Genomic DNA, 12,916 nt, shown 5'->3' on the forward strand with positions numbered 1-12,916 from the left:
TCTTTCAGTTAATTCGGGGAAGGTAAAAACAGCATTATGCAACATTGGCATTTAGAATAATTGTGTATTTATGGAGTTTTATTTCTCTCAACATGACACCCATGTTTAGCCAAGTGAGAGGGTGTGAAAGACCCAAACACTAGGCTTAGTTTGCTAAGAGGGAAGTGATAATGCTGCATGAGAGGACAACAACTTATTTTCGTTCCCCTCTGCACAGTGAGTGAGTGTCTTCCTACTCTGTGACAGGTCTCTGCTGCAGAATTGCTGCCTCTGTAATTCTCTGCACTTCACTTCCTGTGAGTTGCTGCGGGAGACGGAGCAGGAGAGACGGGCAGGCTGGGAAAGTGACAAGTGTAGAGAAAGAGATAACACAGAGCTCATCTGGAGCTCCAACACACACTCGTGGTGGGACTGTGTGTGCTACTTCCTTTAAATGCATCATTTAAATGCAATGGACTTGAGTTTTCTGTTGAAAAATGAAATTGACCTTTGCAAACCATTAAGTGTGTGAATGCACATCCATAGCCATTTCCAGATATGCACAGCAGCCCTATACTTTCCTAGAAGTTTCCTAGACAGGGTGCATGTGTCCGATGTAATGGAGTACTTCATGTAACACGAAGTCATGCAAAGCAGGTGATTCCCTGCTGCGAAAAGGACGTCTGTGGAAAATGCCCCAATCTAACAATCCTGAAATAGTCTCAAATCCATGTGTGAAAACAGCTTATATGTGTGTTTACACTTTGGACCTCAATTTGGAGTTTTTCTGCTTGTATTTAATTATTTATTAACTTCTAAGTCTTTCCTCTCTGCAAACGTTACACTTGTGCTAAGGGTAAACACATCACCACATGGCACAGTAGCAGAGGGAGAAGACAGGTTTCTTTTTTCAGTCGGTTACGTCAGCCAGGATGATGTCATCTCAGCCAGTGTGCTGCACACTTCAATAGAAAACTGAATTTAGAGTTACAGTTTAAAGGTTACTGTAACGGAAATAATAGATTCTTCAATGAAACTTTGACAGAATATCTGACAGTAAGATTTCCATTTAGCAGACAAACCTGCGGTGACAACAACATTAAAGCAGTGACTTTTAATTCCTTGCGAAGTCGTGCGTCTGACCTGTTTGGCGATGGCTTTGCTGTCCAGTTTGTTGTAGCTTTTCCTGATTTTGGCCACAGTGAGAGTCAACACAGAGAGCGCATACAGACTGAAAGACACCTTCTCCTCTGGCACCAGCACCACCGGAGAGGCCGGCGCTACCTCCGCCTTGGAGTCCTTACCTGCAGGAAGGGAAAAATGGAGAAGGTAAAAAGTGAGTAAAAATAAAAAAAAAAAGAGGAGCCATGTATGGATGAACGCTGGGAGAAAAGAAGTGATGCAAGGTGGTTAAATGACAGAACAAAACTAAAGAAAAGCATTAAAGTAGAGCAAGGATTTGGAGCCTGGTTAAAAGCAGGTCTGCAGACTGTACGTCGAGGTCTGGTGGTCCACTCACAGGGGAGGTAGACGGCCTGAAAGCTGCCCACGTAGTTGGGTCCAAGCTCATAAATGGCAGCGACGCTGGCGGCAGGTAGGAACTCCTCCAGGAAGTGGGTAGGCCCAAGACGCCACACCAGGCTGGAGAGCTGGCGCTGGGCAGGGGGTGTCCCTATGTACCCATAAACAGTACTGACGACAGGAGGGTTGGTGGAGCTGGAGCCGCCTGGAGCGCTGTGGATGTAGTGAAGCTGGAGAAGAGGAAAGGTGAAGGTAATGACTCAAAAGAGGGATTTCTATAAGATATGCAGAAATACGACTGAGCTGACACATTCATGTTCTCAGACAGTTTTTTGTGCTATGAAATGCAGACGTAGCCCGCCACAAACTTCAGAGACTACAAAGAGAAATGACTTACATTTGACTTGTTTATTGGCTCAGATCACAACAGAGCTTCAGAGCATGTGAGATACACAAACTCATTTCAATTATATGCACAGTTGAAGTTTGAACCCACTTAATTGGGAACCGGTCCCGTATGCTGTCCCCTCTGACAGGATTAAATAATCATCAAGTCTATATTTCAGGGAACAGAACTTAAAAACATCATAGATCAAGGGCTCTGATGATTTTATCAGTTAATATTCTCTGCTGGGTCAGTGCACAGACACACATGATTTACTCCTGCGTTTGTCTTTTGTCAGTGTGAGTCAGAGACTGATGAGTTGATAGTTTGCTCTGATAACTCCTTTTGTGTCCTTTTCTTTGGGGAAGCAGGCTAATTAAATATGCATGCGTTACCTATTTACGTCAGTGATGAATTAAATGGCTGGATGGAGCTGATAAATAATCGAGTTGACCTATCAGCTCCTGGATTTTAACAGCTCAGATGTGCGTTTATGTTCTAAACACGTCACAGGCACAGTGAAAACAAGCAGAAATAGTTATTATTTAGCTTACTGCTAACAGTTCTAAACTAAGCAGAGGAGGAGGTATCTGGGGGTCTCGTTCACGAGGGGAGGGGACAGTTGAACGGGAGACTGGCAGATTGATTGCTGCAGCGTCTGCAGTGATGCGGATGCTGCACCGGTTCGCTGTGGTGAAGAGACAGTTGAGCGTAAAAGTGAAGCTGTCGATTTACATCCCTAATCTCATCTGTGGTCATGAGCTCTGGGTAACGACTGGAAGAATTAGACAGCGGATACAAGTGGCGGAAATCAGAAGTCTCTGAAGGGCGGCTGGACTCAGCCTTAAAGACAGGGTGGGAAGTTCAGTGATTTGTGAGGGACCCAGAGTAGACCTGATACTCATCAACATCAAAAGAAGCCAGTTGGGGCAGTTCAGGCATCTGGTTAGAAAGACTCCCAGGCACCTCCTGGGCGAGGTATTGATTACTGGGCATGTCCTACATGGAGGAGGACCTGGGGCATACACAGGACAGCCTGGGGCTTGCTACACTGTGGAAGGTCTGGGCTTCTCCGATAGGCTGCCGCCCTGTGACCTGGCCGTGGATAAACAGCAGGATGGATGGAAAAACGGTGCATCTTAACTTGGTTTTCAGACTTCGACCTATCAGACCTACTCAGAATTTTAACTTATGTCACCAGAGCAGATGGAGAATCTGTCTCTGCCTCCGGCCGCCCAGCACTCAAGGCTAAAGTGCGACTGATTCCAGTAAAGAACATACGGCAGAGTTGAGTAAATAACTACACATGACGAATGTTCGGGAAATCTGTTCGTCTCACGTGTCTGAAAGAAAAAATAAATCGGCCGATACTTTGGAATATCAGATTTTTAAATCACCAAATATTGTTATCGATCTTAAAAATCCAATATCAGGTTCTTACAGACACAACATACTCGGCGGCCATAGAGGGACATTCAAAAAGTCATCTGCACTGCAGGAAGATCCACAATGAGATCAGGAGCCATGCTTTTGTTTCAAGGTCTCAAAAAAATCTATTTCAAAGTGCAATCGCTGCTGAGTTCCAGTTCGCACTGAAGCATCCCCGCAGAGTAATCCTCTCACCACCACGTTTCACCGTGAGGACGGTGTTCTCTGGGTTGTTCACCTCCTCCTTTGTTCTCCAAACATAAGCAGCATCTCTTTGGCCACAGAGCTCTAGTTTGTTTCATCTGACCTAAAGACGCACTTCCTGTGTACATAATCTTTCTCCAGGGTGTTCTTAGCGTACCTTTATCTGCAGAAGTTGGGTTTTTTCCTGTGTGGGGTTCCAGTGATCGTCTTCTTTGAGACTACAATGACTTGGCAGTTGTTCTGGGGTCTTTGGACACATCAACACTCAACAGTGTCTTTGAAATCTTTGCTTCTACCTCAGACAGGCTTGTTCCGCACTGTGTGGCTCTCCTAGAATCCTTCTCACTCCAGTTCTGGATATATGGAAACGCTGTGATAACTCTGTATATCCATTTCCTGCTTTGTGAGCATCAACAATTATTTTAAGTCTGAACTGATTTCTTTGTTTTTTAGCGTGATGCTTTCTCAAGTGACAGTTTAAACCCTTGCTGAAGTTTTTATACTTTGTGTTAATTGAAAGATAAACTCAGTTTTAACTTGACTTTAGACCGTTTTAAAAACTTAAAGCACATCATTGTACAGCAGTGGTTTGTGCAAAGCTCAATAAAAAGTCAGGGGCTAATAATACTGACACAGATAACTTTTGTTTTTTTCTGAAATAATTCTGTTGTTTGTTTTTTTATTTAAATAAACAAACACGTGGAGCCTTTTTTTTAAACAACCAGGGCCTTAATAGTTCATTCTTAAAATCACAAGATTCATTTATGACCAATCAAAACGCCTGATGTTACACAACAGTGAGTGACGCAGAGACACTGACTGTGGGAAGGATAAAAAGGGATATGAAAGGAGAAATACTGCTCAGCACAAAACAGCATTTCAGCAGTTTTCTGAGCAGACTTCATGTCAGAAATAAAACGTATCATCTATTCATTATTCACACATCAAGCCACTCCTGCTGTTGTTACTGGCTACTTTTGCTATTTAGACCACCTGGGAGGTGCCTGCACACCTTTTGCTTTACTGTCACTCTTTTACAAGCTAAATGCAACCACACGAACACTTAGACCCATATGAGACACACGACCAGCCTGTTTTTTCCTGTACACGGCCCTCAGCAGGAAATGAAGCCGCTGTTATCAGTGCCGTTAAGGAGAAGCTGTGACTTGCGGTCTCAGCCTATTCCCTATTCTGCTGTCTAATCTCAGGGGAATCTAAAGTCACTGAACCACAAACCACATCACAGTCTGCTGACTGCAGCACTCAAAAGCTGCTGTTTAAAGGTCGGAGTTAGAAACGTACGCCACTGCTGCTTCTCAACGCCAACCGTGATCAGAAGTCCAAATAAGACGAGCTAATTATGGTCGACTTCCAAACACAAAGCCGTTGTTGCGGCGTACTTACCTACTGATGCATAAGAAACTATCAGCACACTCATAGTTTTAAATCGGGCACTAGCTCACCGTTTCTTTATACAGCAGCTGTCTTTAAAAACAGGTAACCGTGAATATGAGATGATGGAGATAGTTTTTATGTATATGACATATAGTCTGATTTTATACCCATAAATCCATCTACATTTATTACAAGACTTAATTGACGTATCCTATTAAAGATATACTGGCAAGCTAGGTTAACCCTCCTGTTACTGCACCTTTACCAGGGTACAGGTTTACAGCTGGAGTTTGTCCTGTGGTGCTGCACTGCTCTTGTTCTGTTCATGCAAAAAAAAAAAAACAACCCAAAACTTCCAACAAACACCCTGCATGCAACAAAGCCTGTTCACCCGCGGTTGGTCAACAGAAACTGGACAGTTTAGTACAGTTTTCCTAACAGCTGGATCTCGACAGGAACAACAATGCGAGATCTGCAATGTGGATGTTGGTTATTGCTGACACGCCGCGTACTAATTTTACCTTGACAGTGCTGATGAGCTGGCCGTCGATGTACAGCGTGGCCATGCTATTCTTCAGCATGCCTTTGCTCATGACCAGCACCAGGTGGTGCCACTGGCCCTCGGCGATCAGCTCGCCACAGCGGAATCGAGCGCAGCAGGGAAGGATCTCGTAGAAGGAGGCTTCTTCGCTAGAATCATCCGCTGCTTGATGGGGGAAGGCAGAGAGAAGCAGGGGGCAACATCAATGAGCCAGAGAGCTCCAGCAGAAGTGAGTACATTAGCTCAGGGTTAAAGCCCCAGAGAGGAAGCCTGTTTGGTCGTAACAGAAAGTGCACATTTCTCCCACTTGCTCTCTGTAACACTGGAAAGGTCATATTTATCAAATATAATCTCTAAACAAAACTGTATCAGCATTTTAAACTCAAATATCTAACAGAAAGTTTTAATTTCTTTTCTGGGAATATATCCTGTATGAAAGTGCATCATCCCAAAAACAAAAAAGTAATGGCTTTTGGCATACAAGCTTGAGATTTCACAGATTTGAGATAATAATTTTCTCCTGATGGTTCACCAAAAAGAATCTTGAAGCATAGACAAAGTATAGAGGTCTAGAGGATGGTTGTGCAGCGGCGGATTATTAATTCTTGTGGTTATGCTGCAAACCGGAGTTTAAGTCTAGTGCTGCCACTTACAGTATGTCTGCAGCAGCTCCTCCTTGGTGGAGACGGTGAGCGAGCGGTCTTTGGCTGACAGCACCACAGCCAGGCACACATAATGCTGCTCCGAGGAGTTGGCCCGACGGACGATGGTCAGCAGCCGCACCGGGTGGGCCTGAGGGGATGTGCTGAACCTCTCCACGCAGAACCAAGTGGAGTAACTCAGGCCTGATGGGGGAGGAAACAGGCGCTCGCCTGGGTAAGGAAGGGGGGAGTGAGAAAAGATAGAGGTTTATTTGTTTTTATTCATATATATATATATATATTAAAAATTCACAATTATTTTTATCTCAATGCTTTACATATTAAATCCATCCATCCATAATAGATGGGTCCACATTGTGGGGCAAACAGACAGGCCTCTCCCCAGTCAACACCTCCAGTTCTTCAGGAAGGCCACAGAGGTGTTCCCAGCCACTGGAGACACGTAGCCTCTGAAGTGTATCCTGAGTCTTCCCCTGGGCTTCCTCGCCACGTGACCTGCTCAACAGGTGAGCTGACTGAAATATCTCCACTCGTCCTGCTATGAGCCCACTTGTCAATGTAGATTGACCAGAGTGTGAAAGCAACACAGTGAATTGACTGTGTTGCTTTCAGCTCTTCTCTTTTTCTCATGCATCATAACACATTTACTCGGGGCCATGATACCTACATCTATGTAAACATCGCTAGTGGCTCAATGGACTGTTTTAAGAAAGACGTAAAGCTTCAGGGACCAAAACTGAGCTTTCATCAGTTTGTGATCAAAGACATTTTCGTCACTTTACATATTTTTTGGACAGATTGTTTGTTCTCGTCTCGCCAGTCCAGAAAACTAGAAACTGAGTTATTGTAGGCTTGATTTTTTTTTATTATTTCTGATCTTAAATGTTGTGTTTTCTTGCATTTATTAATGTGACATACTGCAAACAGCTAACCTATTTGACTCATCTTATCACACCTATGAAAAAATGCTCTTATTTTTCTTCTGAGTCATTCTCCATATTTTCCTGGTTCAGATTTGCATTCTGCAAACGTTTGTTTTGCGTCGGTGCTTTATCTGTGCCAAATACACCACATTAAATTATGCCATGTTTATGTATGATCAGCCAGAGCTGCAGAACAGCACACCGAGGGTGTAGGAAAGATTTCAATTCAGCCTCCGGGTGTAGATCGAGGTGTACAGTAGCTCGCATTACCATTAAAATGAGCTAAAACTTTGACGTAAGCTGCCAAAACATGAAGGCAGTACTCTGTCGTCCAGATTGGTTAGAAAAGATCTCAGAGCAGAGTCTGTGGCTCGGGATGAGGTTGTCACTCAAATGGTTATCAGACTTGACCAAATAATGGGGCTGTCTGTGGACTCCATCACAAACTGTAGAAAACTGGTTTGAGGGATTACATCGAATTCTTATGCATATCAATTTACACTTGGTGCAACATTGTTGTTGTGAGCAGAATGAAGATATTTTGATAAATGAGCCTCTGGATGGTGTCATTCACAGATACGGGTCAGACCGAAGTGGATGAGGAAAGAGAAGGAAGGAAACAGAGAGGAAGGGAGGAGACGGGATAGAGATAAATGAGGAGATGGAAGGGGAAAGTGACAAAGAATGGATAGAATCAGGGCAGGGGAAAGGAGGAAGAATGAAGGAGACTGAGATAAGCAGTGAAAGGGACAGAAAAGGAAAATGTGAATGACAGGAAGAAATGAGGGAGGAACGAGTGAGGTCTATAAATAGAGTTGGGTGACTAGCAGGAGAAGACGAGAGCAGAGCAGTGTGGGGTGGATGAGCACAGAAGGAGCGGCATGAATAGGTAAACAGATGGAGGAACGATAGTCATGTATGAGTGGATGGAGAGGAGGGTGGACTGGGAGGAAGAGGAGAAAGGAGAGTCTAGCTGTGCTTCATAAATACTAAATGAGGCTACACACTAAAAATTCAAGCATAACATCGCAGACAGTTTATATGATAAAATCTATTCTGTAAAATATCAATATTGTTTATGAGGTTTTTCATAACAAACACATTTTATTTTTAACACACTAAAACTAACGGCTCAAGGACAGGTGAGGTCTGAAGCTCGAGATATGCAGACATGTGTTTTTCTTTTTGCATAAAAGACGAAAAATGATGAAAACAGAAGAAAAAGATCAAAAGCAAAAGAAATCCAAAGAGGTTTTGCAAAGACACACAGCTGCTTTAAAGAAAAGGAAGGAGAGTGAGAATAAAGATGATGGTGATGGAGAAAACAACAACGAGGCCGATGGAACATAAACAGAAAAAACGAGACGAAGCGGCAGACGCGGTGATCCGAGTGGGATGTGTGTCGTTAAAAATTAAACACCAAGCAAAAAAGGGAAATGCACAAAGAGTTTTTGTGTACCTGTGGGCTAAAAATGAAATTAGGTGGGATGAAACACAGGAATCTATTCTTACTCATCAATTGAAAACGCTTGTTTTAAGGGGCGGCTGTGGCTCAGGAGGTGTAGCAGGTCATTTACTAATCTACTAATCGGGAGGCTGGTGGTTCAATCCCAGTGTGCATGCCAAAGAACCAGTCAATTTACTATTTCTGAAACAACAGAAATGAGCAAGCCAACAGGATAAAGGACAAAAACGTATCATAAAGGAACTTAGAGTCATTTGCAAGAAGTGAAATCCAACGAGCAGCACTCGAATGCTTTGCTTTACACAGTTTCCTGTTCCTGTTTCATGAGAGAGGACTGAACGAAGAGTGGAGCTGACGCACTGACACAACATGACTGATCTACTTTGATGTGACATGTTCTCACAAAGACACAGATGAAGGTTTGTGGATATGATTACAGCTAAAGACCGCTGACTCTTCTGCTAAATTCTCACTTCCTCCCCACATTGGATGCACCGTATTTTCTCTAATAAAAACTGGCAGTTAATTAAAAGCCGGGAAAGCAACAAAGGCCTTCATGCCACAAACAAAGGCCATCCATAGTTTAACTGTTTACACATTAACCTAACAAGCGAAAGATCCCCGACTCTATCCCCCGAGAAGACGCAAATCCCTTAGGGGTTGCATCAGGACACCTCTGTCAAATTAAACATGCAGAGTTGCCCGCTGTGGTGACCCCGGGTGAATAAGGGAGCAGCTGAAAGGAGCTCTACAGAGTGACCAAAAAAATCCACAAAGGTGCATCAAGTTTAATTTAGTTAAATATAATATAGTTAAATATAAATGCTATATAAATGCAATCCAATAATGGATTGCATTTATATAGCGCTTTTCAAGGCACCCAAAGCGCTTTACAATTCCATTACTCATTCACTCTCACATTCACACACTGGTGGAGGCAGCTACGGTTGTAGCCACAGCTGCCCTGGGGCAGACTGACAGAAGCCAGGCTGCCACATCGCGCCATCGGCCCCTCTGGCCAACACCAGTAGACGGTAGGGTAAAGTGTCTTGCCCAAGGACACAACGACCAGGACAGAGAGCCCGGGGATCGAACCGGCGACCTTCCGGTTACAGATACGCTTCCCAACCCCCTGAGCCACGGTCGCCCCAATGTGTCAGCCAGTTTTATAAAATAGACTCGACATTATAATAAAGCAGTTCTTCTGTCTCATTGATCCAGTCTCCGTTTATTGTGTCCAATGCAAAGCTGTAAATGTGAAACCACTGCACAAAGTGTTGAGTTTGTATTAACAACACAAAGCAGCAACCTTAACGGAGGCGATCAAAAGGAGGCTTTGCCCTCATTTAATTGAAGAATTATGACAGAAGACCTGCGTATAATAAAGCTTTGTTACCTTCTGATGTGATAAAAACATTTCAGCATCAAAGAACCATTCACTGTTTAAAAGCAGTTTATTGCATGTCAGTTTTAAAAAGTCTTTATTATTTTTACTTGTCACTGCAGGAAAGCACCGGTGGAGTTAATGGTGCCAAAGTTTAATGCAGAACAGACAAAAACTGCAGTTCCCCTTGGTGTGTGGTGAATCCGTCCCACAGACTTCCATGTTAAAAAGCCAGTTTAACAGCATGAAAGCATGTTTACAGCCTGCCACAGAAACATTTGGGGTCTCGATGGATAGTTTCTCCCTTCATAGCAACCGTAACTTGGATACCGTCAAACCTCCAAGTTTTAACACTTCTGAAAGGCTGTTTCCTAATCCTGTCAGTCAGGTGACCTTTGCTTTGTTTGTGGCAATGATCATTTTCTGCTTACGTGCAGCAAAGACAAACAGTCAGCACATTAAGCATGTGACTTTTCTGCTTTTCACCATTTTTAGAAAAGCAAATCCATTACTACTCTGTCCTTTGGTTATTGTAAGGGCTAGAATTAGTTATGTCACTGACCTTTATGTTTCAGCTTCAAAGTGTAGCTCGGTGGGCCGCTGTGCCTGGTTAACCTATAAAATCAGCCTCCACGTTCATGCTAGCAGATACCCCGAGGCCCAACCAGTCGGTGACCTTTGTGCTACAGTAAATGGAATCTGACCCAGCACAATGATCTATTTTTACCTGTGCCCATCCCGCTCAGCACTGCTCCGTCGCTGACACCTGAAGCATTGGTGTTGTTGGTGGGGGCGTTGTGAGGCGCCAGGCTGGGCAGGAACAGGCACCTGCACGGGACAAGAAGAGGACAGATTAACGGCTGCTATCTGGGGAAACGGCCGTGACAGACACAAGACACGTCAACAGCTTGCACGCGCATTTGTTGCGCGAGAGATTTACTGCGCGTTTGCTGAATGTCCGCTCCAGTCTGGCTCCATCGCTTAGGTAAACTGTTAGAAAAATTCCTCCCAACTTCCAGAAAACAGTATGGTAATTCACACGCTTCAAAACACAAGCTTCATGTTATAATATGGAAATTTTGAGCTGCCTAATACTCACGGATTAATTATGTATGAGAAGGAGATAGAGGTGGGATGAAAGCGCACATTCAGAATCATTTTTCAAAGGAAATCTGCTCAAAGTCAGCTGCAGCCCCCCTGCACTCGCTAAGGTTGGTGCTGATAGTGATGATAATGATGATAATATTCCAATTAATTGTCAAAAAACAGGGTGATGCCTGCACAGTGAGACCACATACACAACTCCTCAGTAAGCTCGAGTCTGATGTCGGTGAAGGTGCCATTTTCTCCTCTCTAATCATCCTGAACCAGTACTGAAGACACTGGTGCTCTGGGAAATGAACAGGAGGATTTGGGGTTTTCCCCTCTTCAGGGGAGACAAAGAAGTCTTTAGAGTGTGTCAAGGCCAATTCATCCAGAAACCTGACAGATTTGAACTGAGCTGCACTGGAGGACACTGCAAAAAGCCCAATTAAAATAACTGTAAATCTGCAGTATTTCACTGTAAAGTAAAATAAATGTAAATCTGTGGAAACCCAGTTAAAATAGCTGGAAAGCTAAATTAAAACTGCAAATTTGTAGTTATTTACTACACTTTTACTATTTTACTACAGATTTACAGTTCTTTCACTGTAAAGTAAAATAACTGTAAATCTTCTGTACAATAATGAACAACAGAATAACTGTATTTATAAAACTCAATTTCTCTTACAGATGTACAGGTATTCCAGTTTTACAGTTATTTGACTGTAAAGTAAAAACATATTTTATTGCAAATTTACTTTTTTTTTAGTGGAAACTACAAAACTGCAGCAGAAATATAGAACTGTATAGATGCAAATACATGATCAGTCTCATCTTTATGAAGCATAGATCGTAAACCAAAGATGCCATTGTTACATCCCCCATCTGAGCTTATTAATGCGACCTTAATAAGGTCACATTATTAAGCTCAGTGAGGGAGAAACTGAGGAACGGAGAGCACTACTGTCAGCTACAAACACCAAACTAAACCCTGATTTCTTGTCATTTTTTGTTTTAATGGGAACTATTCACACACAAAAAACTAAATGTTGTATTCAATAAGACTTTAAACTAATGATCAACACCATAAACTTATCAGGAAAGTGTTCACCAAGGAAATGAGGGCTGTTTGCTCAACTTCTTTTTCTGCAGCAAGAGGAATTGCTCTCTGCTGCCCATTTAATTAAATCCAACTTTAGGGCACTTCTGCATTGTGTAAACTTTTTAGATGTAGGATACATCCATCTTTGGGACGTGTATGTGTTTTTCTAATATAAAAGCAGTTCAAACCACCTCACTGCAATTCCAAAGTTTTAAAATTAAAACCGAGAGCAAAGCTTGACTGATTTATTTCTGTACTTCTGTCTTTAAAAGAAAGATGACTTACCGCAACTCAGAGGAAATGAACATCGATTTTAACAGCTGTTTTTATGCTGATAAGCACAAATCAATCCATGCACTCAAACGGTGAGGCCAGTGTCACCAGGTATTTACGTATTCTTCTTCTTTAATATAAGTTCATTGTTTTTCAGTGGCAGCAGTAACGTGTAATGGGATAAAGTACAGACTGGCTCAAATTGGATACGGACGTATGAGTTTCTGGAAACCCAAAACAGTTGTCTCATTTTTCATGAGATTTTATTAATGATAATGGGTAAAACTGGACTACACAAGCAATGTGAGCATCTCCTTTTATCTTGACATAACTGTAACAGTCACACATAAAACCTTCATTTTTATTTGTTCGCCACAAATTCTGCATTTTAATAGCCACAGTCACGGAGCCCACAATGACCTGGTTTTTTCCCACCTCATCTTCTTTTTCCACCTGGACAGGAAGGTCAGAGGTCAGGGGTAGCTAAAGAACACCCTCCCAGAGGCTGGCAGGGATTCAATAAATTTTTATCAAGGACACTTCTCAAGGACAAGTCACTGCGCTGGGCCCC

At 42.9% G+C, this 12,916-nt stretch overlaps 1 protein-coding gene across 8 annotated transcripts in view; it reads right to left on the reverse strand.

Moving 5' to 3' along the window:
* wdfy3 (WD repeat and FYVE domain containing 3) overlaps positions 1-12,916 on the reverse strand; it is a 120,867-nt gene that overhangs the window by 38,705 nt on the left and 69,246 nt on the right. For 6 of the 8 annotated variants that reach the window (XM_086315479.1, XM_086315480.1, XM_086315485.1 and 3 more), the window contains 5 exons: positions 10,615-10,715; positions 6,107-6,325; positions 5,434-5,618; positions 1,499-1,730; positions 1,123-1,283 (listed from right to left, as the gene is read on the reverse strand). In XM_086315479.1, coding sequence (XP_086171605.1) covers positions 1,123-1,283; positions 1,499-1,730; positions 5,434-5,618; positions 6,107-6,325; positions 10,615-10,715 — 898 coding nt within the window. The remainder of the gene's footprint in view (positions 1-1,122; positions 1,284-1,498; positions 1,731-5,433; positions 5,619-6,106; positions 6,326-10,614; positions 10,716-12,916) is intronic. The other 2 variants (XM_086315484.1, XM_086315477.1) reach the window with 1 other exon arrangement.

Source organism: Aulonocara sp. 'chitande type north' Nkhata Bay, linkage group LG12 (assembly GCF_057382095.1).
Source record: "Aulonocara sp. 'chitande type north' Nkhata Bay isolate Kocher_YH1m ecotype deep benthic linkage group LG12, A_spYH_male_GT1.1, whole genome shotgun sequence".
Classification (NCBI taxonomy): domain Eukaryota; kingdom Metazoa; phylum Chordata; class Actinopteri; order Cichliformes; family Cichlidae; genus Aulonocara; species Aulonocara sp. 'chitande type north' Nkhata Bay.